At 41.5% G+C, this 25,761-nt stretch overlaps 1 protein-coding gene across 2 annotated transcripts in view; it reads right to left on the bottom strand.

The window, feature by feature from the left end:
• RASSF9 (Ras association domain family member 9) overlaps nucleotides 1-24,104 on the bottom strand; it is a 34,980-nt gene extending 10,876 nt beyond the window's left edge. The window contains exon 1 of one of the 2 annotated variants that reach the window (XM_082241021.1): nucleotides 23,832-24,104. In XM_082241021.1, the coding sequence (XP_082097147.1) occupies nucleotides 23,832-23,878 (47 nt within the window). In that variant the 5' untranslated portion in view covers nucleotides 23,879-24,104. Of the gene's footprint in view, nucleotides 1-23,207; nucleotides 23,366-23,831 lie in introns of those variants that run through there. The other variant, XM_082241022.1, reaches the window with a different exon arrangement.
• Between the last annotated feature and the right edge of the window lie 1,657 nt (nucleotides 24,105-25,761).

Below are 25,761 nucleotides of genomic sequence, written 5' to 3' on the forward strand. Positions count from 1 at the left end.
TTTCAGTTCAAAAAGCATGCTCAAAACAAAACACATTTTAAAATGTGGTCTTAAATAGGTATTAAAGGGTGCAATCATATGATCCGTGGGAGGCCATATGACTTTGCAGGTGTTTCTGTTTCATGTCAGCCATGACACGGAGAAAGGATCACATAGAGGGGAAAGGGTATATAGGAAAAACTTGGCAGAGAAAAGGAAAAGGGCATTTCGGGGACTGATTAGGAGTGGCGTTGGGGTCAGTGAATTCCAAGCCCTCCCATTATCTCAGTATGCCATGACGGTGGTAGATGGAATAAATGCCAGCCTTGGACGTGGCATACTAACCCCTCCCAACCTTTTACCCTGGCAGGCATGAGACTGGCTGGGCTTGGGAACAGGTAGTTGTATTGCCTCCTCCAACCTCATCGGTTTGCGTTGCCCATGAGAATTTGAAAACAACACCACATTAACACGGAAATAGGATGAAACGGACTTATGGAAAGCTGACACAGACCAGAAACAGACTGATTCACTCATCCTTAAGCACTATTAGATATTTCATATAAGGCTGATGCAAATATCTCAGCCTAAGGAGATAATGTAGTAAATTTGAATGGAAGCCCAGTAGGCAAGGTAGAAATCCATGAATAGTTACAGAGAAGATAAAATAGGAATGTAAGAAGAGGTTGCCTTGTACTTTTATAATTTCCTGGCAGTCTTCCATGTCTTGATCTGCTTTCCAGAATGGGTAGCGTACCATGGCCTAAGGTGTTTTTGTTTTTTTGTTTTTTTAACAATAATTACACTTCAAAATGAAATTTGGTAGACAATAAGGAGTATTCACTGACACGGCTCCAATTCTAAAATAGAATCTCAGTGGCTTATTGTTCCATATTTGATTATGCAAGACAGGGTGAGCCTTGGATGACCATTATGATAATCTGATATGCTGTCCTTTGCTTAGCCAGGAGTTGTGTCAACAGCAATTGTTGTTGAAACGAAAGCTATTGCAGCAACAGATGTTCTCAAATTCCAGAAGGCTCCAAGTTCAATCCCTGAGAAAGACCCCTGAAACCCTGGAGAGTCACTGCCAGAGTGTAAACAGTACTGAAGGAGATGGAACCAATAGTCTGATTCAGTGTAAGGCAGATTTCTGAGTGTTTCCAAAAACTCTGCCACCACAGTAGCTGGATAGGATTGGGAAATGTTTCTGTTGCAGGTTCAATCCCTGGCAAACCATGGAGAAATGGTGCTAGTCAGTGTAAACAATACCAGTCTAGGTGGATCTATGACAGGATTCCTCAAACTTGGCCCTCCAGATGTTTTGAGACTACAATTCCCATCATCCCTGACCACTGGTCCTGCTAGTTAGGGATCATGGGAGTCGTAGGCCAAAAACATCTGGAGGGCCGAGTTTGAGGAACCCTGATCTATGGCCTGACTCAGGAGGATGTCAGCTTCCTATGTTCCCTCTGCTCCTACAGTACATCAATCATGAACCCACAGTACCCATGCAAGTAAGGCACTAATCAACAGCTGATGACAATGGGAATGTCAGACAATGTCATCCTACTCAGGTTACGCCCCTTCCATATAAAATCCACAAGAATGCAGGTGGGAAATCTCTGCTTAGAGCTTCTTGTGGTCTCATGGTTAGCAGGCCTAAATGGAAGCTTCTCAGGAGAAGGCCTCATGTTTTTGAGATACTCTCTGTTACACACAGAGACATACAAGTTCAGAACACAGACTGCAACACGTATCTAGTTATATATGTCGGAGATGAACAAGCCCTGCTTCAAGAGGGAGGGGTGAACGCCATATGGCTAAGAAAGACTGAAAGCTACAGTAGCACACAGGAGGCAACAGCATCAACAGACTATTCACTCAGTAGGAAAGAAAAGACTTTGTGAAACAGGCACTGTGGATTTGAGCTCCACTGCTGAGAGATGCTAATGCATCCTTCACAAGGCAAAGCCCAACTTTTGGGCGTGCTGACAGCAAAAATAACATTAATTTCTTCAACAGGTAATAGAAGGTAGAGTTCCATGGATGCAGGATGGGGGACCTGTAGCCCTCCAGATGTTGTTGGGGCTCCCACCATTCCAAGCTAGCAGGACGAAGTGTCAGGGATGATGGGAACATCATCCAGGAACATCTGCAGAGCCACAGGTTCCTAGCCCTGCACTAGAGCAACTCATAAACTATAGAGCAGACAAAAGAATGCCTTATGATATGATTATGTGTATTCTCCTAGCCAATGACACAACCCCTTGCCAGCCTCTCACTTACCCATTCCCTATAGAACAGAACTGAAGCAGAAGAGGATTTAGGAGTGATTGTATCTGCCCCAGCCTGCACAACCCTGGATTTATTATCATTTACGGTCATTTGGTTTCCTTTACTGCTTCTTTCATGTAAAGCATGCTATTAATTCAAAACTTATCAAGCAGTGCCATGCAGCTGTAATATCTCAAACATCTGTTCTTTGTCATCTCACATTTCAGAAAATTAAGTCAGTAAGATCTAATATCGTATGGTCTTTTCAGGCAAATTACATCATAATTCTTTAATTATAGCTAATCCTGGTAATACCCAACAAAGAAGCTCTGAACTTAGCTTCTGCTTGTTCAGTAACCATTTAATACCATAAGGGGTTGTGTTTCTTTGTTCTTCTGTCCAAAAATGGAGCTTATGTAAAAATAATGATTATTAATAATGAGTTGCTTCATTACATATGTTTGCATTAAGAAATAAGCAGCTTCCATTGCCATTTGAGGACTGATTCTACATGTTCAGAAATATAATATGGTATGGCTCTCCTAGGCCTGTGCCATTTCAGAATGCATTTCTACACAACGAAAACATCAAGGTAAGGAGTACTTGTTGAACGTTGTGTCTGAACTGAAGAGAAGACAACATGTATGTATTGCTATGTAAATAGATGTTAATGGGAAGCAAAGGTCTTCTGGTGAGTCCCAGCTTGGAAACCTGTGAAGTTGGAAAAGAGAGGGACTGAGAGAAGACACATAAACTACATGTATTTTTTGATCACCACTGAGTAACAAGAAGCAGCTAGCAATGGGTGGGGAATCCATGCACAGTCAGATTTTCACTCTTGTACAGATTTACATATATGAGGTGGTCCAATGGCTGCCTGTCCATCTTCATTAAAAAGTAATTTCAGCCACCTAAGAGCAGCTACCTGGTGTGTGGGGTTCCTGTTGCTCTTGTGTGTTGAAATCAGTAGAGCAAATCCCACGGGGATTAACAGGTCTTGATGATATGCCTCACACTCTTACAGAAATTTAGCATATTTTATGTGCATTTTACATTCAAATCTCCCTTAGAGTTTCGGGGGGAATTCAACAACAACAAAATAAAATGTGCATAAAATACACAAAATTCCGCATGAGTGACAGAACACCATCACTTAAATGGACTTGCTGCATTGATTTCAATATGTGCAACAGCAGGAGACCCATTTGCTAGTTAGCTGCTTGTAGGCTGCTGTACTTACTTTTTGAACACAGATAGGCATCTATCGGACCCACCTGGCAAGCAGGTGGGAATTTCCCCTTTATTTTGTACATTACATTTGTGTAGATTTCTAAAGAATTATACAGATTTGTCGTCAGAAACCCACACAGCAATGGGATGGATTGGAATCTATTCCCATTCTGTGATGAGCTGAATTTTAATTTAATTTTATTATTTATTAAATATAGTCATCGCTTGTCACCCAAAGGTCTCCAGGCAACTCACAGCAAAGAAAAATATACAATATATAATACCATAGTGTATCATACAACAAACACCCATGGAAAAACAAAAAAGCACACATATCAGCTTTATATGGTCGTACCTTGGTTCTTGAGCCTTGTGACTCAAACCTTTTGGCTCCCAAACGCTGCAAACCTGGAAGTGAGTATTCCAGTTTGCGAACTTTTTTGGAAGCCAAATGTCCGCCGCGGAAGCTGCACCAATCAGAAGCTGCACCTTGGTTTTCAAACATTTTCAGAAGTCGAACGGACTTCCGGAACAGATTCCGTTTGAGAACCAAGGTACGACAGTAGTAGCAAAAAACAGTAATAATACTCAAATGATAAACAAAGCAATGCTTTGATCCCCTAGCAAATAAACAAAACCTCAGCCTCCTCCTAGTCTAAAAATCACGCACATCAAACCAGCAATTTCCCCCATTTAACTTCCCCACCCCACCCTGAAGTCTGGTGTCAAGGCCAGTTGTTACAAAGCAGTGGTCAGTGGGTCTAGTGTCCTCCAGGGATGGTCTGTCATCTCTCCTCTCCCTTCAGGGGCAGCAGTAGCAAAGCAAAGCAGGAAGGTGGTAACAAAAGTTTTGCCTGCTTTGCAGTTGACCCAGCTACTGCTCCTCTCCTACTTCAGTCTTGGTCCCCTCCCTAGAGGCAGCCCAAACAGATCTGGCGTTAGGACATGTCTCTCCTAAACTCAGGTGCTGCAGCTTCAGTGCCAACCCCCACCCCAGATAGTATAGTATACTAACTAACTGCTGTTTAAAGTAAAGTTTCTATGATGAGATCACTTCTACTTTCAATCTATAGAAATCAAAAACATATTCAGGTCTGGCTTTCCCCCTGGAGTTTTCCCTATTTTTTATACTGCAAAAACTAAATAAATATGGATTTATCAAAGGGCCTTAAGGCAGAGCTGTTCAAGTTATGACTGCATTTTGTTTGAAACTCAAAGCTTTTCAAGCTCCATGCTTATGGGGTGGTGAAACTTAGGTATGCTGGGGATATTGTTTGTTATGGTATTTTCACTTTCATGCTGGAGGTAAAAAAAGAGCTAAAATGAAAAATCTAAGGGAGCGAGAGAGAGAGAGAAAGAGAGAGAGAGAGAGAGAGAGAGAGAGAGAGAGAAAGAGAGAGAGAGAGAACGAACATGTACACACAGAGAGAGACTGAATACCCACATTACTATCTTAGCTTCTTTCCAGCAAGTTCTGGTAGCATACAGATGAAGAAGATACAGTGGTACCTCAGGTTAAGTACTTAATTCGTTCTGGAGGTCCTTTCCTAACCTGAAACTGTTCTTAACCTGAAGCACCACTTTAAGAAATGGGCCTCCTGCTGCCTCCGCACCACCGGAGCACAATTTCTGTTCTCATCCTGAAGCAAAGTTCTTAACCTGAAGCACTATTTCTGGGTTAGCAGAGTCTGTAACCTGAAGCGTATGTAACCTGAAGCGTCTGTAACCTGAGGTACCACTGTAATCACATTTGCCATACTCATTTTAGATACCTTATGATGGAGATGCAGGAATCAAACAGGTACCGTATGTGAACAACTTCTACAGCTGCCTGGATCAAGCACACAAGCCATGGTTCTCTGGGCTTGACTAATCTGTGATGACTTTTGTGCTCTGAGGCTAATGCAACATCTCAGCGGATAGAATGTTCAAAGCCCACAATGTCCGAGTTGCCTCAGATGCTGTGAATCTTGTTAGCAAAGTTCATCTATTTCTGGCCTATCTCGAACAATCAAACAGCACTGCAAACGTACAGATGAAATAACCTGTTGTTTGATAGGAAAGAGTATTTTCCATGGTCTGTTGGAGCACTATGACCAAAGAGCAATGAACTAAGGAGAACCATGATGCATAACTGAATCTGGATTTCATTGCTTGAGAACACATACCCCAAATATTTTACAGGGATAAAGCTTGAACAAATACTCGGCCTGAAAGGAGTTAGTCTGAACAAAGCACTGACCTTTGATGCAGTATGTTCCATGTTAGGTTTCTATCTGGGCAGTTACTCCAGGAAACTGACATGTTTGCACTTCAACATTTCAATATCGTTTACGCAGCATAACATAGTAGCTCAACCAAAGCACATTCACAAAGGACTCAGCAAAGAAGTTAGTCAAAATTATTCTTTAAAACCACCCTGATTCTGCACACATTTAGGCCATGTTCACACCATACATTTAAAGCACTATGATACCACTTTGAACAGTCATGACTTCTCCCAAAGGATTCTGGGACTGTAGTTTATTAAGGGTTCTGAGAGTTGTTAGGAGAACTGTATCCCTCAAAACTACAAAGTTCCCTGTGAAAAGGGATTGGTTGTTAAAAAACCAATCTGAGAATTGTAGCTCTGGGAGAGGAAAAGAGGTTTCCTAACAACTTTCAGCCCCCTTAACAAACTACAGCTCCCAGAATTCTTTGGGGGAGCCATGATTGTTAAAGTGATATCATAGTGCTTTAAATGTATGGTGTGAATGTGGCCTCAGAAACAAGTCCTACTGTTTTCCACAGAACTTCCAAGTATGTGACTAAGAATGGAATGGGGACATTTAAGAATAATTAAAATCTTGGCCTGAAAGTCTTCCTGGAGGTAAAAAATAATAATAAATGAGTAATTACTGAGAGACCACATGATTAATTATAATTTAGTTTTTAGGATAACTGACTGATGAAAGAAGTGAGCAATGGAACTGCTACATATTTTGCCATGATAAATCAAAATGGATTGTATCTGACCAAGTTTTCCTCGAAGTAGACTTACTAAAATGAATGAACCTAAGTTAGCCATGACTATTAATTTCAATGGGCTTACTCTGACTAGAGCTATTGTATACAAGCCAATGCACTAGCAAAATGCTCTGGAAAGCAAAGGGGTTTAGTGGATGGTGAGCTACAGAGTTTTGCCATGTACAGCATTGCAATATACTGTATGCCAGTATGGCCCCTCTCAGGCTGCCAAGTGTCGGGACTAGAGATGTGTAGGCTTTTTCTCTTGTGCAACAGAGTCCCTAACCATTCATTTATACGGGATAAAGTAAAGGTGCGTGCTTTGGGGGCTAGAGCTAAGCATGCTGTCCTCGCTTCCTCACAGAGAGAGTAGTTTATTTTTATTTATTTGCCTTTCCCCCAACAATTGCCAAAGGCTGCATCACATTTCATTTGCCTCATAGAAATTAGGCAGTCAGTATGAGTCAAATGGCTCACCACAAAACTGTGCCAATTGAGACTGCATGCAGGGACATGCTTAACCTTTCAAAAAATAAGTCATTGTAGTAGTCAGAGGGCCCGGGACTCTTCTGAGTATGCAGAAGCGGAAACCATTGGTTGCTTCAACAGTCTTGTAAAGACATCAGGATATTATGGGAGGTTTTTTTTTCTTTTATATGCTTCCTGTGTTTTTATATTGGTTTTAGGTTATGGTTTTGTTTCTTTTGATATATTGTTTATTTTTCAGACTATACACTGCTTAGAGTTTTTAAGAATATGAAATGGTTGAGAAATTCTTTTAAGTACATGTAAATAAACAGGAGTTTGGATGCAGAATAAGATAAGCAAATCTATTTTATTTATGTATTTATTATTTCCATTTTTAGACAACTTACTATCTGAAGATCTTGAAGCGGTTTACCATAAATAGAAACACAGGTATGAGTACAATCAAAACCATAGCAAATGATTTACATAAAAGTGAAATGGCTACATATACTGTATCAATAAATAGAAACACAGTTGCTCTAAATAAAGCCAGAAACCCCAATGGGCTCTTGCCCCACTCACCCTGCTCATCTCTTATCTCTCGCCTGAGAGCACCAAGTTTTATATCGGAGCAGGCTTTTACCCTCTTTTGGTGTTATAAACCTACTTCCCTCCCAACTACATAATCGTAACAGGCTTGGTGCTGCACAACCTCAGCTCTTGAGAAATCAGCACTGGTAGCAGAAAATAGTAGATTCTTTCCAGAACAGATACCCCCTCCCCAAATTCTCCCCAGTCTAATGTAAGTCCTGGGATGGGCTTGCCTGTGATTAACTCAGCTCTTCTGAAATACTGATTTAGATCAAAGAATAGATATGTCACATGCAATGCAGTCATGACAGTTATCATTGACTGTACAATTACCCCACTATCCTCTCAGCTATATCCAAAGGTGTATAAGGACTGGGATTCACTTATCACATATGCACAATTTGTAAGGTGCTCTATTAATATGAAGGGGGGTTTTTAGTGCAAAATTTAAATGGCTTACAGTGCAATATTCAGCTTAATTTCTCTAGACAGATATATGCTAAAAACACTGCCCATAGGCTGAGTGCAGTGAGCACTTGTTACACTGCTGGTTTTCATTCCAGTAATGGCTCTCTATCTGCAAGTCTACACTGTTAGTACATCTATTCTTCTTCTTTACTTGTCACAAAAAGTTTGCTTACACCATGCATCCTCTACCCTTAAGGTAACACTGCTGGGGGTTTTCTTTGGTAATTCATACCTGAAGCTCAAATCCAGCCACCTGTCTGACACGTTGAAATTCATTCTTATGTATGCAAAGGCACTGTAAGGTTACTGGCAATCATTCCAAATATCTCATTGCGAAGAAGGCAAAATGCCAACAGATAAGTTGAGTGCAGTGTCGCTCATATATTGCAGCCTAAACTGCAGCTAAGGTTAGCCTTGGATTTATTTTCTACAAAAGTGCAGGTGGTGGTGCTGCTGCTTTTATGATCCTCCTTTCAGCCTAAGGTCTCAGGACACATAATTGCAAGAGTACTTAAAAAAAAAATGGAACAAAAACATATTTTACACAAATAAGTAGGAAGCCTCGGAATTACAATTATAGATTTAATTATAGTCTACACAGACTCTACTAAGGAAAACCAACAACCATTATGCATGTTCTTGCTTGAGGGGGAAAAACAACAAGAAAACTATACATCATATTTCCTCAAACATAGGGCTGGACAGAAAATAGATTGTGGTCCATTAAGCAGTTTCTTAATGGACAAGACAAGAATGATTGACAAGGTGGATCTTCATCTGACCTAGCGCCACACAGTCACACCATAACCTAATGTATTGGCTTCCGATCTATCTTTCCAGCAGATGTTTGGGCATTTAGTGTGGTTTCTTTCTTTGCTTTTTCTAAATGAAGTCCTTTATTTATATATTTTTTAAAAAACAACAACAACCCAGCTTATATAAATTTTAATCAGATTTTATTTTTGTTACTCATAAATTTAAGGCAGTCAGATGGGTGGGATAATAATAATAATAATAATAATAATAATAATAATAATGGATTTCCCTATTTTCATCAGGGAAAGGTTGTTGGGAATGCTATATGACAATGGCTCTATATACATCTTCACCATTTGGTGGCATCTCACCATAAAGAAAGTTAGGTAATATGTTTCCCTCACAAGATGATCTAAATCCATCTTCATAATGGGCTCCTGAGATCTGAAGCAATAAAATATCCTTTGAATTATTATTATTTTTCCCTGTAGCGAAGACAACAAAGAAACTAGTATGCATAAATACACCTGTTCGGACTCCACTCTCATCTCCACCCCAATAAAATCTGGCTGCCTTCCAGTCACCCTTGAATCAGTTAAATTATGTAGGAATGTCTTGTATCAAAGCTGAGGAAAAGAAAATGGATAGGCTCATGCCTAATTTATTTTGAAAGTGACCCAATGGCCCTTCCACCTGCTGGGAGGAAACTAACCAAACCAGTCTTTCCCTTGGAAACAGTCTACGAAAATAAAGCCTTTAGGGACCTGTTACCATATACTATACTGGGGTCCAGGCCAGAGACCTTTCAAAAGCTATCTAGTTCATCCTTCCTTTCCATTCCTGCCAGCATGGTCCTTTCCTTCCTGAGGCAGCTTCATTTTTCTAGAGGAACGAATGGACCATCCCTACCAGAGGCAACTCATATTTTCTTATCTCTGTCAAAACACTGTCTCTCTGTTTCCTGTGAGTGTCAAATCTTTACATCACCCATGCTCGAGAACGGCATGTCAACAGGCTGGGGTAGCCAACATGGTTCCCTCCAGTTGTTGTCTGGCTCCAATTCCCATCAGCCAGCATGGCCTGTGCTCTGGGATGGTGAAGTCCAGCATCATTTGCACCATGTTGGCTATGCCTGAGCTAGGAGCAATAATTGTTGGCTATGCCTGAGCTAGGACCTCTGAACCTTCAAAATAATAGGCTCAGGTAAAATGATTGTATGTAGGGTTGCCATATTTCAAACAGTGAAAATCCGGACAAAAACATTGTTGAGCTTTTTTTAGTTTTGCCCAAAGTTGTTGACTATTTTCTATAAAAACGGCACTACTGACAAGGGTTGCCATCTGTCCAGATTTTCCAAGACATTTAGCCAATTTCTGCCTGGACACTACTGACAAATGCCATATTCCAGATATGTCCAGGAAATTCAGCAACCCTAATTGTGTGCAGCTTCAAGCATTGGGCTTTTGGTGGAAGTTCTTCCTAAACATTTTGAGATCCATTGCCCCACATGTTCCAAAAGACATGAGCAGGTTTTTAGTTCAGGCCCTAAATTAGGAATCCTGCAAACTAAATCATTACCTACAATCATATGTAATTTCTTTTGCACTCGGTGAATCATTAAGCATGGGGAGACAGCTTATTTACATCTGCTTAACTATACAGCGCTTGGCAATTTGGATGAACCAATCATTACTTCAAGGATACCAGGCTAGGACCTGCTTAACTACACCATGGCGCCCAATCCCTGCTTGATCCTTTACTCCCTCAAGGAAGGAGTTGCGTTTTCTCCTGCAAGCCTTCTGTCAGTCTTGCTTTTTCAGAAGGGAAGACAAAATATACCTCCCTTGGCCAGGAAGCTGTTTTCTATCCATGCAGGAAATCCTAGCACATAATTATCACCAACACAAGGAACAATAGGTGTGAGAAGTGCACCTACTTTGCCATCCAGAAACATAGAGATAAATAATAATTAAGGATACATTTCTCTTTAGAATTATATCTTTTTGCAGTGTTATATAAATTTGCCATCATCTTGGGGGAAACTACTATTTTGGTTTATGGAAGGCTGTCCAAAAAGGACAAGTCTCAGACTGGCTCAGATGTGTCCACTGTCTTCCCAGAAACAAGCATAGTTCAAAAGTGGTCTAAGTGCAACTCAGAAGATGGAGGTTTTCAAAACAGAAGTTGATTGGTCATCTGTCAGGAATTCTTTAGCTGTGATTCTTGCATTCATGGAATCATAGAATTGTGCAGTTGAAAGGGAGCCACAGGGTCATTTAGTTCACCCCACTGAACTGTAGGAATCTCAGCTAGATCATACATGACAGATGACAATCGAAACCCTGCTTAAAGACCTCCAAAGAAGGAGAGTCCACCATCTCTTGTAGCACTGTGTTCCACTGTCAAACAGTTCTTACTGTCAGAAGGTTCTTCCTGATGTTTATTCAGAATATCCTGTCTTGTAACATACATCCATTGGTTCAAGTCTTACTCTCTGGAGCAGAAGAAAACAAGCTTGCTCCACCCTCCATGTGATAGCCCTTTAGATATTTGGAGATGGATATCATATCACCTCTTAGTCTCCTCTTTATAAGGCTAAACATACTCCATTCCATGAACTGCTGCTCATTAGACCTGGTTTCTAGACCCTTCATCATCTTGATTGCCATCTTCTGCACACGTTTCAGCTTGTCAATATCCTTCTTAAATTGTGGCACCCAGAACTGGACACAGTACTCCAGGTGTGGTTTGACTAAGGCAGAATTGAGTAGGACTATTATGTCCATTGATCAAGACACTTCTATTGATGCAGCCTAGAATAGCATTAGCCTTTTTTGCTGCTCCATCACATTGTTGACTCCCCATTAACAATGTTGGCTTGTGGTCTACTAACATCCCTAGATCCTTGTCATATGTACTATCAGCAATCCAAGTGTTCCTCATTTTATATTTGTGGTGCTGATTCTTTCTACCTAAGTGTAGAACCTTACCTTTGTCTCTGCAAGGCATCTAACTAGGAGACCATTGGGGTCCCTTCCAATTCTATAGTTCTGTGATTCCATGAAAGTGACTTTCATTTCAACAGATACTATACATTTAGTAAAAACTATTGAAAGCAGTGACACTCACTCACAAGCAAATGAATGCAACATTCATTTTGGTGACCTGTTTGCACAGTCTAGTCTTAAAATGAAATCAGACCTTAAATTATATTTACATTCCTAATTCATACTGATGTTTTCAGAACATGTGATTACAGAGTTTGCAGATTATGTTTGAAGATTAGGTTTGTGAAATATATTTATGTATTTATCTTATTATTCTGTATATGCCCAAGGAACTTTTTGTCCCTATGATTATTGCCCTGTGAGTAAATAACCAGCTTCTAAATGCACTTATCCTCACAACACCTAAGTGAAGCAACGAACTGCTGCCTTTCAACCACCATCCCATCTTTTTTAAAAAACAAAAACTAGGTTAGATTTGCATAGAAGTTTCATGTACTACTTTTGAAAATGCAGGAAGCTGTGTTGCAGACATACTCCAATTTTTATTTATACTAATAGCAAATTTTCCTTCTAACATTACGCTTTCCCATAAATAATTTGCCCAACTCTTCTGTAGAGTTTCTCTTAGAAGGTGGTATCAACTGCTATGAAGGTACTTCTCTAGGGATAGAAATGCATGAATCACAAAGTGGTTCAAAGTCACAGCTCAGAGTACCTGCAGCAGTAGAAGTTACATTGTTCAGTCCTGGGTTTGCCCTAACACTCACAGAAAGCTCTTGCAACCTGACAATGTTGGTTCCACCCCCCATTCAATGCAATATTGGAAGCAGAGTCGCATTCACTGTGAACTGTAAGGATTTTGCTATCCCTGACCTGAATGTGCCAACACATAATTGACTTTCTTCCAGGTTAAGCACAGGTCTCCAGTAGGTGTTTCAGACAACTGCATTGATGATGTATGTATGGAAATTAAGTAGGATGGAAATTACGTAGGTTATCAGAGGTGAGCATTCATCTCTGCACATTGCATAGAAGCAAGGGAAGAAAAAGCACAAGTTCATTCCCTGCATTGCTATTATTATTATTATTTTCCTGCATTGCTATTGTTGATTAATTTATATACTGCTCAGTACCGGAACTTGTTTCTTCTGAGTGGTTTACAAAATATAAATATTAAAAACCAAGCACATAAATTGAATTTAAAATGGTTAAAATATACAATAAAGCTGTATGATTTTTTTAAAAGTAAAAACAGAAGATCTAGTTCAAGGGAACAGGAATATGCTTACACAGCTGCAAGTGCCTGCAGGATGCAAACACAGACTGGGTCTCTCAAGTTTCAACAGAGGGCATTCAATAGATCTGGTACAATACAGTGGTACCTCTGGTTATGTACTTAATTCGTTCTGGAGGTCCGTTCTTAACCTGAAACTGTTCTTAACCTAAAGCACCACTTCAGCTAATGGGGCCTCCCGCTGCTGCCGCACCGCTGCCATGTGATTTCTGTTCTCATCCTGAAGCAAAGTTCTTAACCTGAGGTACTATTTCTGGGTTAGTGGAATCTGTAACCTGAAGTGTATGTAACCCGAGGTACCACTGTAAGTGGAAAAGGCCACCTTCACATTGCCAGTTGGGCCATGGCAACATTAGCAGGGTTCCATTTGTTGACTTCAGTGCCTTTACAGGGTAAAAAGGTAAAGGTAAAGGACCCTGAAAGTTAAGTCCAGTTGTGAACGACTCTGGGATTGTGGTGCTCATCTCGCTTTACTGGCCGAGGGAGCTGACGTTTGTCCGCAGTTTTTCTGGGTCATGTGCCCAGCATGACAAAGCCACTTCTGGCAAAACCAGAGCACTGCACGGAAACGCTGTTTACCTTCCCACTGGAGCAGTACCTATTTATCTACTTGCACTTTGACGTGCTTTTGAACTGCTAGGTTGGCAGGAGCTGGGACTGAGCAATGGGAGCTCACCCCATCGCGGGGATTCGAACCGCCGACCTTTTGATCGGCAAGCCCTAGGCTCAGCGGTTTAGACCACAGTGCCACCCACATAGAGGGGAAATCAGCAGTCCAGAGTATTTTAGCAGTTTATATGTAACTCTCAAGACCTTACAGGTGTGAAGTACAGGTGTGATGTGTGCCCAATAAAAGACACCACTCAGCACCCAGGCTGTGGGCATTCTGCAGCAGTGGCACCTCTGGATCAGCCATAAGAGAAGCCTGATATATGGTGCACTATAGAGAATCTCGGAAATATTTCCCCTGTGGGTGAGATTGTGTCCCTGGACCAAGAGTATGGAAGAAATGAACAACAAAAGTACCAAAACAGTAGCCTGAGGATGCTCCTAGAGTCATCAGTGTCACTGGTGGCTCAAGTGGCTGCAGTAATGAGGAGCATCTCTTACCAGTTTGGGCTGGTACATCAGTTTTGGCTGTGTCTGGACAGGGACAGCTTAGCCACAGTGACTTGTGTCTTGCTAACCTAATGCCTTGATTACTGCAATGTGCTCTATGTGGACCCAGCCCTAGCTGCAGTCTGGAAGCTGAAGCTAGCGTAGAATGCAACAGTTAAGCTAATGAGCCAGGGACATGTAACACCCTTGTTAAAAGACCTGTACTGTGTCAATTAGCTAACAGGACAGGTTCCAGGTTCTAATATTAATTGACAATTTCTTAACTAGCTAGGGACCAGCTTATCTGAGAAAATGCCTTCCATATAAAACTGTCTGCTTCCTGCAGTCATTTTCAGTCATCTCCCACAACCTGCAAATGTTCATGGGCAACAACTCACAACAGAGTCTTCCCTGTCATGACACCTTTTTTTTGGGGGGGGGGGAATAAGCATCTCCCAGACATAAAGCAAACATTAACCCAGCTACACTTTTGATGAACGTTGAAAACCATCCTGCTCATCTTGGTGTGTGCTAGTGTGTGCTGGCAGGCATTATGGTTTTTTAAATGGTTTTTCTGATTATGTTGGACACCTTTTTTTGCATTTTTAAGTATATTGTATATTTGTTTTGCTACGTGCCACTTTGAAATGGTGCTCTTGCTGTGAGAATCACAGGAAGCACACACATATTTTGAAAATAAATAGCCATCAACAACAATATCTCCTACTCCTCACTGTATGAAGTGACCTCTATTGAAAATTTCCAGTGAAGCAATCCTGCTAGCCATCTGAAACTGTGTTGACCTCTAGTCCCTCTTCACAACTGCCATTGAACATTCATTTCTAAATAAGTGTCTGAGAAGTTTAGAAGTGCTATCTGTTCTTTCTACAGGATTCATAAAGTATACTGTACTTCCCCTACATGAAAACAGTGGTTTCTTAACTCAAGTGATTATTTCTGAGTAAGTGTTTTATTAGCTTCTATCCAAGCCAGCTCGTTCTCTTTCTCCAGATTATTCAGTCTTATGCTCGAGTCCATTAGTCATGTAATTTAGCCTGCCGGAATGAAATTGTTGCCTGCCTTTCTAAAGTGGTAGATAATTAACTGTTGCAGGGGAATGTATTTGTGCTTTGCCATTGAAAGAAAACTCTTCCTGGGTAAATGAGTAAGAATCCAGATATTGCTAGAATTTCTTTTGCTAACTAGCAGTCTGATCCTGTGCGTGCTTTAGTTAAACACCAGTGTAGGCTTGTCCATTAGGACTGATGGGGCACTGCCCTATCAAACTCAGACTGCCCTCATTTAGTTCTCACCTGCCTGTCTTCTAACTTACAACTAGTTGAGGGGTTCTCTATTGCCAGTTTCCTCCTCCTCAGTTTCAGTGTTGCCCTTTGCAGAACTCAGTATGGAGGAGAATAGGGACAAAACTCAAATTGGTTGGCTCTGCCCATCATTGGCTCAGGCCCCACCTACTGTTAGCATTTCTGCCTTCTGCACCATCAGTCCTAATGGTCACCAGCCACTACTGTTAAATTCATGGGGCATTGCATTCAAGAGTATTCTCATGAAGTGGCAGCCAATGAAATGGAAAACCGAGCATGGTTTCATGAGCCATCGTTCGTTTTGCATGCAAAAGGTCCCAGGAGCAAACTCTGAAACTCCCTGCCTATTGATATCAGGCAGGAATCTTTATTATATGCTTTTTGTGCCTGCTAAAACATTCTTGTGTAGACAAGTCTACTCAGATGTTTAGGAAGTTAATGCAAGTTTTAATCTGCTTTTGGTCTATTGCTGTTTTAATTTTTTGGAAGTTTTGCATTATTGTTGTTAATTCTTCTTATTGCTAATGTAATTGTTTCATTTTTTGTAAACCACTTTAAGTGGGGGTTGTTTTTTTAACCAAATCAAGTGGTATAGAAATTTTTGTGAAATAAATAAACAGAATCCCTGTAAGGATGGTAGAGAAAGACTTCTGTATGAAACCCCAGAGAGCCACTGCCAGTCAGTGGAGACAGTATTGAGTTTGATAGACCAATGGTCTGACTTGATATAATAAAGCTTCCTATGTCCCTGTGTGTTTTGACATGAATACAGAAAGAGGGGAGTGGAATTGTACCTCAACCACATCAGGCATAACCCATGTGTGCAAGAGTCTGTGAATCCACAATATGTAGGTTTGACAGGGATCACTGAAAGAGAATGTCTCAGATTTGCAAACAGAGAGTATGCCTGTACACTCTGCATTCCTCTGAAGAATCTTTATAATGACTACAGCTTTGGAACTCAGAGTCAGTTTCCCCACCTCTGCTTCACTGCATTGGTTGCCGTTTGGCAGGGACAATGACGCCTGTCTGCCTTCTTTAATTAAAGGTTACTAGGAAAATGCAGAATTAATATGTGATGGCAAGCATATGGTCCTGTTAGTATGCTGTTTGGGTGACTTCCGAACAAGCACATACTGGATCAGATTGCTCACTGGCAAGCATTTCTTAGCAATCTCTGGGTACTTACTGATTTAAGCGTCAGAAAGAGTTTTCTCTCTGTGGCAAAGAAAGCACAAGTATTTGTGCCTTAAGTGTTAATGATCGACTGCTTTCGGAAAGCAGGCAACAGTTTCTTTCTAGTGGAATAGATTGCATGACTAATGGTATTATATGTAATACTACCTAAGCCAGAGAAAGAGGAAAATTGGGTTAAAGAACATACATTGATAAATACTCATATAGGGCTGAGAGCATGTGGACACAGAAGTTATGCTGAATGCATGCTGTGAGTAAGGAAAATGGACCCAATCCTGCAGCCCTTCCATGTATTCATGTTAATGCTAGAAGAGTTTTATGGTACCTTAAAGATTAGTAGAACTATTGTGGCATGAGCTTTAATGGACTAGAGCCCACCTCATCAGATGCATGGAAGTTTATCACCAGTTGCCCAGCATTTGTCTATCTTTCTATGCACAAATTTGGAACATATATTTTGGGCTTCTGTTAAGTGGAGCTGTTTCACAAGTTTGTGTAGATAAGAATCAGAGTCACAAAACATTCAGTACTACTTTTATATCAGAATGATGAATAACAATAACATCATATCTATTGTGAATTTAAGAAAGAGATGGCTGTAATAAAGCTGTGTTGGTTTTCCCCTTAAAAAGAAACGGTGAACTTGTGGGCCTACAGATATTGTTGGATATCAGCCCCAAACAACCTGATAGGAGTTGATTGGCAACATATGGAGGGCTACAAGTACCCCAGTCTTGTCCTAGGATAGCTGGCATAACAGCTTGTTGCAAAGATAGCCTAACCTGTAAAAGGCACTATTCCCCCCACCCTTTCTCTTCTGTGACTGCATATATGTGCAATGAGAGAAAGTGAAGGATAGTGGTTAGAGCAACTTTCTCCACACCTGATGTCCTTCAGGTGTTAGTGGGCAACAACACTCCTCAACCTCAGTCAGGATGGACGATGGTCAAGTGGGGAAGTCTGGATTCGAGTGATAGACTAGGACCAACGAGGCTTGGATTCAAATCCCTGTTGTCCCATGAAACTTGCAGGATTAGCTCAGGCCAATCACCAACTCTTAACCATTGCACAGGATTGTTGTAAGGATCAAATAGTGGCAGGGTGAGACAACCTTGAGTGCAGCACTGAGCTATAAAAAAACGTACTAAATAAACTGATAACAGCAAGTGTGCAAGTAAATGTGCTTGTATGCAGTCTCTCTCTTCCTTCCTCCCTCCCTCTCAGCCTCCAGTGCCTGTCTATCCTGTGTAAGATGCCCTTGAACAAATATTGGGGTTTCCACTGAGCATATTGATACCTCCCTATTGCTTCTCAATGGCCCTGTTTTGGCTACATGGTAGCAGCATACAAGGATACTACATAGTAACAGTGTACAGTATTAAGGATGACCAAAAGTCACTTCGTATCTGTGCATTAAAAAGAAAGATCAATTTCTGAGTTCCAACCACGCTGTGTTCTAATGAATCCAATCAATGTTTAAGGTTCTAAGCCACTCTCTGTAAAATGAAGCTCTGTGCTCTCCCATTCACTATCATGAAGAATCTAAAAAGAGCTTTAACTTTCTCCCCTTTTGGCTACAGTGGATGAAATTTATGAACATAGTAATGGTTTAAGCCAGGGGTCAGCAAGCATTTTCAGTAGGGGGCCAGTCCACTGTCCTTCAGACCTTGTGGGGGGCCAGACTATATTTTGGAAAAAAATAGATGAACGAATTCCTATGCCCCACAAACAACCCAGAGATGCATTTTAATAAAAGCACACATTCTACTCATGTAAAAACACACTGATTCCCGGGACCGTCCACGGGCTGGATTTAGAAGGCGATTGGGCTGGATCCGGCCCCCGGGCCTTAGTTTGCCTACCCATGGACTTTAAGCTGGCTAAGCTGTAGGGCCAGAACCTTTTTGTGGGTAAAGTTACGAATGTAACTTTCCTTTATAACCCGTTATAAAGGGTGTGTGAGAGTAGTGGTTTGTCTTTACATATTTAAGAGCTGGCAAAATGGGTATGCTTGCTTGTACTACTACTATTATTATTTTTTAAAATGTAGCTTGCTAGACCTGACTTTGTTGTTTGCAGATCTACACTGAAAAAGCAGCCACACATTTCTATGCATATTTTTTTTTTTTAGTTTATAGCTGAAAATTGTTTATAGCAGAATCACAAACTTTCACCTTGGTCAATCATTTATATTTATACTTTATCCCCTACCAGGTTAGCAAAATTTGCACGAACAATATATTTAAATTATAGGATTGAGACTCACATAGAGATTTTTTAAAAGAAACTTGTTGTATTATCTATATGTATAATAAAGACAGAGTAGACAGAATATGTTGAAAAACACACACAATATAATGTTCTAGTGTGCAATCCCCCTCTGCTAAGGTATCCTCCTCTGCAGTCAAAACATTCCTAAAAGATTAGCTCCTTGCAAGAAGAGGAGAATGCAGCCTGTCATCATCCAGATTACAGCATGGCAGAAAGAGACAGCCAGAGATACAGATGACCAGCACAGCCTTCAGGGTAAGGAACACATTCAGGAAGCCAAGCCCCAATGGATCAAACATGCTAGCCATGCCACATTGCCACACTTCTGGGGAAAGTGAAAACCTATTTGCTACCAATCCATTTGAAGCAATGGCAAATTGGCACTGGTCGCATTGAAATGATCGCCCCTCTTTTCAGAAAGAGCTCTAGTTATGGGCCACTGCATCCACCCAAGCCTTCTAGAAGTGCAACAAGTATGAAAGGGCACGTGTCTGCCAAATTATACATTCAAAACATGGAAATGATCATTGCTTTCACATAAGGCCAATGGCCACAACAACCACAGTAACTCAAACTGTAACTCCCCAAAAATGATCTGTCCCAAACTCAATTCTTCATTTGGGTATACAAATCCTCTTTCTATATGATGTGACTATGCCTCCACCATCCTCAGAACACATTGGAATACAGTGCTGAAAATTCTAAACAAGCAGCAGGAAAAATGCAAATTTTTTGACTAAGCACAAAATGTCCTTAGTTCCCCCCATCACTTGTGGTGACAAAAATATTGTCTGTATTAGAAATTATAACTAAATGGATCCCTGTGATCATAGAGAGTACAATGCTGAACACCAGGTGTTGTGAGACCACGTAACAGGGAAAATATGTTGCCTTCATAAAATCATAGGAATTTCAATGGTCATCTAGTCAAATCTGCTGCCACAGCATCCCAGAAAGGTCACCATCCAGCTTCTGCATGAAAACCTCAAATGAAAGTTGATCCTTCCAGGGTGGCTTGTTCCATTGCCGAACACCTCATACAATCAGAAAACTCTTTCCAATATTTACTCAAAACCCTCTTTCTTGTAAGTTGAAACTGTTGGTGTAAATTCTACTATCTTGAGCAACAGAAGGCAAGTTTGCTGCATCCCCCATGTGGCAGTCCTTCAAATATTTGAAAACAGCCTCTTTGTTGCCTCTTTTAAATATATACAACTGCTTCCACCTTCCTTGTAGAACTTGGCCTGTCACCCACCACCACCATCCCCAAAGGACATTTTATCCTGCTTGCATCTCCAAGTAGGTCTGGGAGGGATCCCTGCGTGAAATCCTGGAGAGCCACTGCCAGGCAGTGTTGTCAGAATTTATCTAGATAGACCAAATGATCTGACTCAATATAAGTCAGTGTCTTCTGCCCTGTGTTCTTCCTTTTCAAGAGGATGTTTCTGACCACTGTTAGGTAAAGGACCCCTGACCATTAGGTCCAGTCGTGACCGACTCTGGGGTTACGGAGCTCATCTCACTTTATTGGCCGAGGGAGCTTCTGAGTCATGTGGCCAGCATGACTAAGCCGCTTCTGGCAAACCAGAGCAGTGCATGGAAATGCCGTTTACCTTCCCGCCGGAGTGGTACCTATTTATCTACTTGCACTTTGGCGTGCTTTCAAACTGCTAGGTTGGCAGGAGCAGGGACTGAGCAATGGGAGCTCACCCCGTCGTGGGGATTCGAACCGCGACGTTCTGATTGGCAAGTCCTGGGCTCTGTGGTTTAATGCACAGCGCCGCCCACGTCCCGTAATAAAGCAGTAATTGGCCCAAAGTCACATCCAGTGAGCTTCATGGCTGAGGGGGGATTTGAACCCTGGTCTCTTCCAGGTCTTAGTCCAACACTCTAACCATTACACCACACTGACCACTGAATAAAAGGACCATTTGCTCTCAACAGGAACACTCTGCTTCCATCTGCTTCAAATAATCTTTGGCTAATTAAACAATATATTGCCTTTTAAACTGGGGGGGGGGGGTTGTCACTGTTTTTGTTTGTTATTATGGTAAGTATTTTTGTGTTTTCATTTGTAAACTGCCCTGTGACTTTCAAATGAAGGGTTGTACAGAAATGTAATAAATCATCATCATCTTTGCTTGACTGAGTAAACTGAAACATACATGCAGTGGTACCTCTGGTTAAGAACTTAATTCGTTCTGGTGGTCCGTTCTTAATCTGAAACTGTTCTTAACCTGAGGTACCAGTTTAGCTAATGGGGCCTCCTCCTGTTGCTGCACAATTTCTGTTCTCATCCTGAACCAAAGTTCTTAACTCTAGGTACTATGTCTGGGTTAGCGGAGTCTGTAACCTGAAGCATCTGCAACCCGAGGTACCACTGTACTAGAAATGTAAGGATGCTTAGAACTCCTGCCTAAACTTCACTGAAGTCATTTAGATGAATGGGACTTTTTAATATACAAGCATGTTAGAATAGGATGAAAAATCAGAGATAAAATATGGATGGCACTCATGTAACTCTGTGGGGCTTAAAAAACTATTTCTTGGATAGTTGTTGATAATTTCAAATGTATTTCTATGGACATTCATGTGGAGTTATGAGATGTCTATTGAGTTCCCCAGAATTGGAAACAATGGGCCTCACAACACTTCTGTGGATTACAAATGAGTGCATTATGAGTACTTGCATGTACCAAACCACAAGGACTAGCTGGCACTATTTGTTCAAAAGTAGCAGAGCCAGGAACAAAAAGAAAAAGGAAAATCTATTTCCAAGCTTACTGTTCTATATACCAATTAAAACTTTGATGGACAGATCCTACTTAGGGCAAGATTTTACTTAGGTTTGAAAAGGCAGCAACTACTCACGGAAATGATTCCTATCTCATCACAACTTTTCAGATTTACAAAACATCCGTTTTCCATCTCTCTTGGCAGCCTTTAAATTATCAGACACAGATCTCTACCAGGAGCAAGCTGTAGACAATTGTCCTCTGGTTCCAGTACTGTAGTGCAAGAAAGGGTGCCTTTGTTTACTTTCCAGATTTTGCCCTTTGTTATTGTGCCAAGACTTACCCTCCACCCCTACCTCATGGTTCAACAAGAACGTGATAGAACCACAGCAGATTTTGGGGCTAACACTAATTTTTGAGGAAAACAAAGACTGCAGTCCCCAATGCCATCCCACAAAACTCTCCCAAAAACTTCTGAAAATGTGTCACTTGTTTGTAATTTAATTGGAAAGGAATATATCCAAGTGTAGGCCTCTGAAACTTTCTGCATATATCTGCCCACCACCATCGCAGCTCACTGTAGAGTTTTCTAAATTAGCTTCTTACACTGCAATTCTATGCATATTTGCTCAGAAGGAAATCCTACATAGCTTTTGCAATCTAAAGCAGCTATCATTTTCTAACATTAACAGAAAACTCATGAACAAATCATTGTTCTCAAACACAGAGACATGCTCATTTATTTTTGCCTGCACTTGTGAATGATAACCACTGATAATATACTGATAGAGGCAGAGATATATTATTGCAGATTATTGGCCTTATCATGGAATGTGACCACAGTCCTAAAGAGGCCAAGGCACACAAATGTAAATAAAACCAATTAATACATACGGGTTTGGGGGCGGGGAGAGAACACAGAATTCACTTGGGGGGGGGGGCTATGCAACATAGTTTTTAAATAAAATAAAATAGAAAACATCCCAATAGAACTTAAATCGGAATTACAGAAACAAGGAGGACACAATGCAGTTCAACAATAGGCACTTTAGCTATTCCATCTCAAGTTCAAGGTCACTGTAATTGCCAAAGCAACAGAAAAAATATCATGTTCGCTCCAAGGAAACTTACACTTAAGATGTAAAGCCACACCAGCAGTTAAAAATAATTACACAATTCTGGAACATGCAATTTTCTCTTTAGAGTATTGGAAAGAACATGTAGAAGCAAGTGTGGCTATTGGGGGTAGGGGGACGGATAGGAGCACTTGAAATATGAGGGAGGGGAACATGAAGTTCTGCCCTTGTTAGGACAGACTAGGCTATTCAAAACGAACCAACTCTTATCCCCAGTAAAAAAATGGTAACAGAAATTTAAATGATGAATTAGGAATCATAGATCCCAAACTCTGCGCTCAGAACAGATTAAAACCCAAAAAAATAAAAAAGCAAACCCATCATCCAGCCCGCCAAACACAACAAACTTCTCATTACAGTACAAAACTTACACTGAAAAGCGAGCGTAGCCTGCTGAGAAGCGAGAGTGGATTCCTGAGAGCGTTCAGGCAAATGTTGGGCAAAGTTTAGGTGGGACACGAACAAAAACATGAGCCGCCCCCTTCAATGGACGAGCGAGTCCCCGCTGTTTGCAGCCAGCGCGCAGAAACTTATCAGCTTCCAGATAAAGGGCGCTGTAACGTTTGCGTTTAGTTCCCACTCCTAGCCAGGACGTATTCATCCCACCCTGGAATTTTCTCTGGCATTCTTTCACACGTTCAGTTTGCAGGAGGAAATGAAGTAGTAGTAGTAGTAGTAGTAGTGGTAGTAGTAGTAGTAGTAGTAGTAGTAACGTCGTGCTCCAGTATCCGAGTGCTTACACGCACCTTTTTATAAAGGGGGAGGGGAGGGATAAGAGTGGGGTGGAATTTTCCTATTGAAAAGCCATGGTTGGAGAAGCCAACTCATAGGCAGGGGGAAAGTGCCAAAAGGGGGAGAAAGAGACACAGACCCGTCTTGAGTTTATATAGGCACCTTCCCCCGGAGAGTTAATCTTCGGATGACCGTCTTGTAAGCGAAAGCTCGGCTGTGTGTGAATCAAACAGGTACAAGAGAATCTCCAAACAACTCCTTACCTATTTTTGTGCCGGGTCTTTAAGAGATTCCTTCCAAAAGGAGCCATGGTAGGTCCCAAAGGCAGGAGGAGAACATCAAACAGGTCCCAGAAGAAAGCTCTGGCTGGCTGGCTGGCTGGCGCGTTGCTGTCTCGCTGGCGTTCCTGCTGCTGCTGCTACTCCAGCTTGTTAATAGTCACCCAGCGTCGAAGTTGTGCAACCCGTTGCTAACTTTGAACTCCTGCCTCCTTGTTTGTTGCTGCTGCTCTTCTGGAGCCCTGCCCAGCAGCCGCGATCTTGAAGGAGGCGTTTAGGAACAGGCGGGAGGAGGGGATGGGTGTCGAGAGAGGAAGGGCGAAACCCGAGGTGGAAGGGGGAATAGGAGCGATGGCGAGGGGGAGCAATGCTGCTAAACTTTCCGAGCTGCTAACTTAAAAAGAAAGAAAGCAGGATCAGTAAAACCAGAGTGTTTGGGAGCACGGGGCAGAGGGGGTTTAACAAAGCAAAACGGAAAGCCAACTTTTTGTTTTGTTTTGTTGGGGGTGAGCAAGCAAGGTGGAGAGCATCAGAACACTAAAGGATAGAATAATAGAATTGTAGAGTTGCAAAGGACCCCAATGGTCATCTAGTCCAACCCCCTGCAAGGCAGGAATCGTTTGCCCAATACGAGACTTGAACCAATGACACTGAGATTAAGAATCTCATGCTCTACTGACTGAACTACCAGATAGGATTCCACTGGCTCCATCAATTTAGCATTGCCCTACAGTGGTACCTCTGGTTGCGAACGGGATCCGTTCTGGAGCCCCGTTCGCAACATGAGCAGAACGCAACTCGCGTCTCTGTGTGCTGGTCGTGATTTGCCGCTTCTGCGCATGCGCGCAATGTCATTTTGCGCGTCTGCGCATGCGCAAGCAGTGGAACCTGGAAGTAACCCTTTCCGGTACTTCCGGTCGCCGCGGGACGTATCCTGAAAGAACATAACATGAAGCGGACGTAACAAGAGGTATGACTGTATTTTGAAAAGAAAAAAATGAGGATGCTAGGACACTATGATGGCCATTAAAAGCAAATACATGCAATTTGTCTCAAATTTTACCCCTGAAGAAGAGGACACATCTTGGAAAAAGAGGACACATGAACATATCTCTGCCTCCCCAGAGAAGATCACCTGCCACCAACTCTGTAAAGACCTTCCAAAGCCTTTAAAATAGTCTAGTCTTCTAAGTTTTTAATTCTGTCTTAAATTGTGGTTCTGTTTTATTTTTATTTTTGCTGGAGTTTGTTTGTTCTATATGTGGACTTTTGGGGAGAGGAATTTTTTTTGCTCTTGGTTTTTTGTATAACTCTTGTAAGCAGACAGAAATAGAAGGGAAGATTTCTCCATGAGAGAGGGGAGAGTGGATTTGTGGAAGTATCTGTACCTTGAACACAGTGCGGTGGGAAAGATATTTCAAGCAAGTTAGGATGCAATTCTGACTCTCCCCGAGAATAAGGCACATTACATTCAATAGGACCTCCTTCTAGATATGATTAGTACTGCAGCCTGGGAGTAGCATCAGACATTAATAGAAATAATAGGAGTGGGAATGGGGAAACGTGTATGCTCTTGGAATGGTTACAGCATATATTTTCTTTCCCTGGGGAAGGTATAAGAGAAGAGTCCTGACTTTGAAAGTTAATTATATACTTGAATACAGGAAACATGGTTCATTCACCCTTCCTGTAGTGCTGGATTTATGTATAGGCTAAGAAGGCTGAAGACTAGGGCCTCTAAATCTAGGGGGCTCACCAGCCCTCCCACTCCCCAGCGGGCAGTCTCCCGTCTCCCAAAATTGCAAATCCAAGACTTCATACAGGTAGGTAGCCAGCCATGTTGGTCTGCCCTAGTCAAAACAAAATAAAAAAATTCCTTCCAGTAGCACCTTAGAGACCAGCTAAGTTTGTTATT

This window comes from Podarcis vaucheri (genome assembly GCF_965113315.1).
Source record: "Podarcis vaucheri genome assembly, chromosome: 10".
Lineage (NCBI taxonomy): Eukaryota > Metazoa > Chordata > Lepidosauria > Squamata > Lacertidae > Podarcis > Podarcis vaucheri.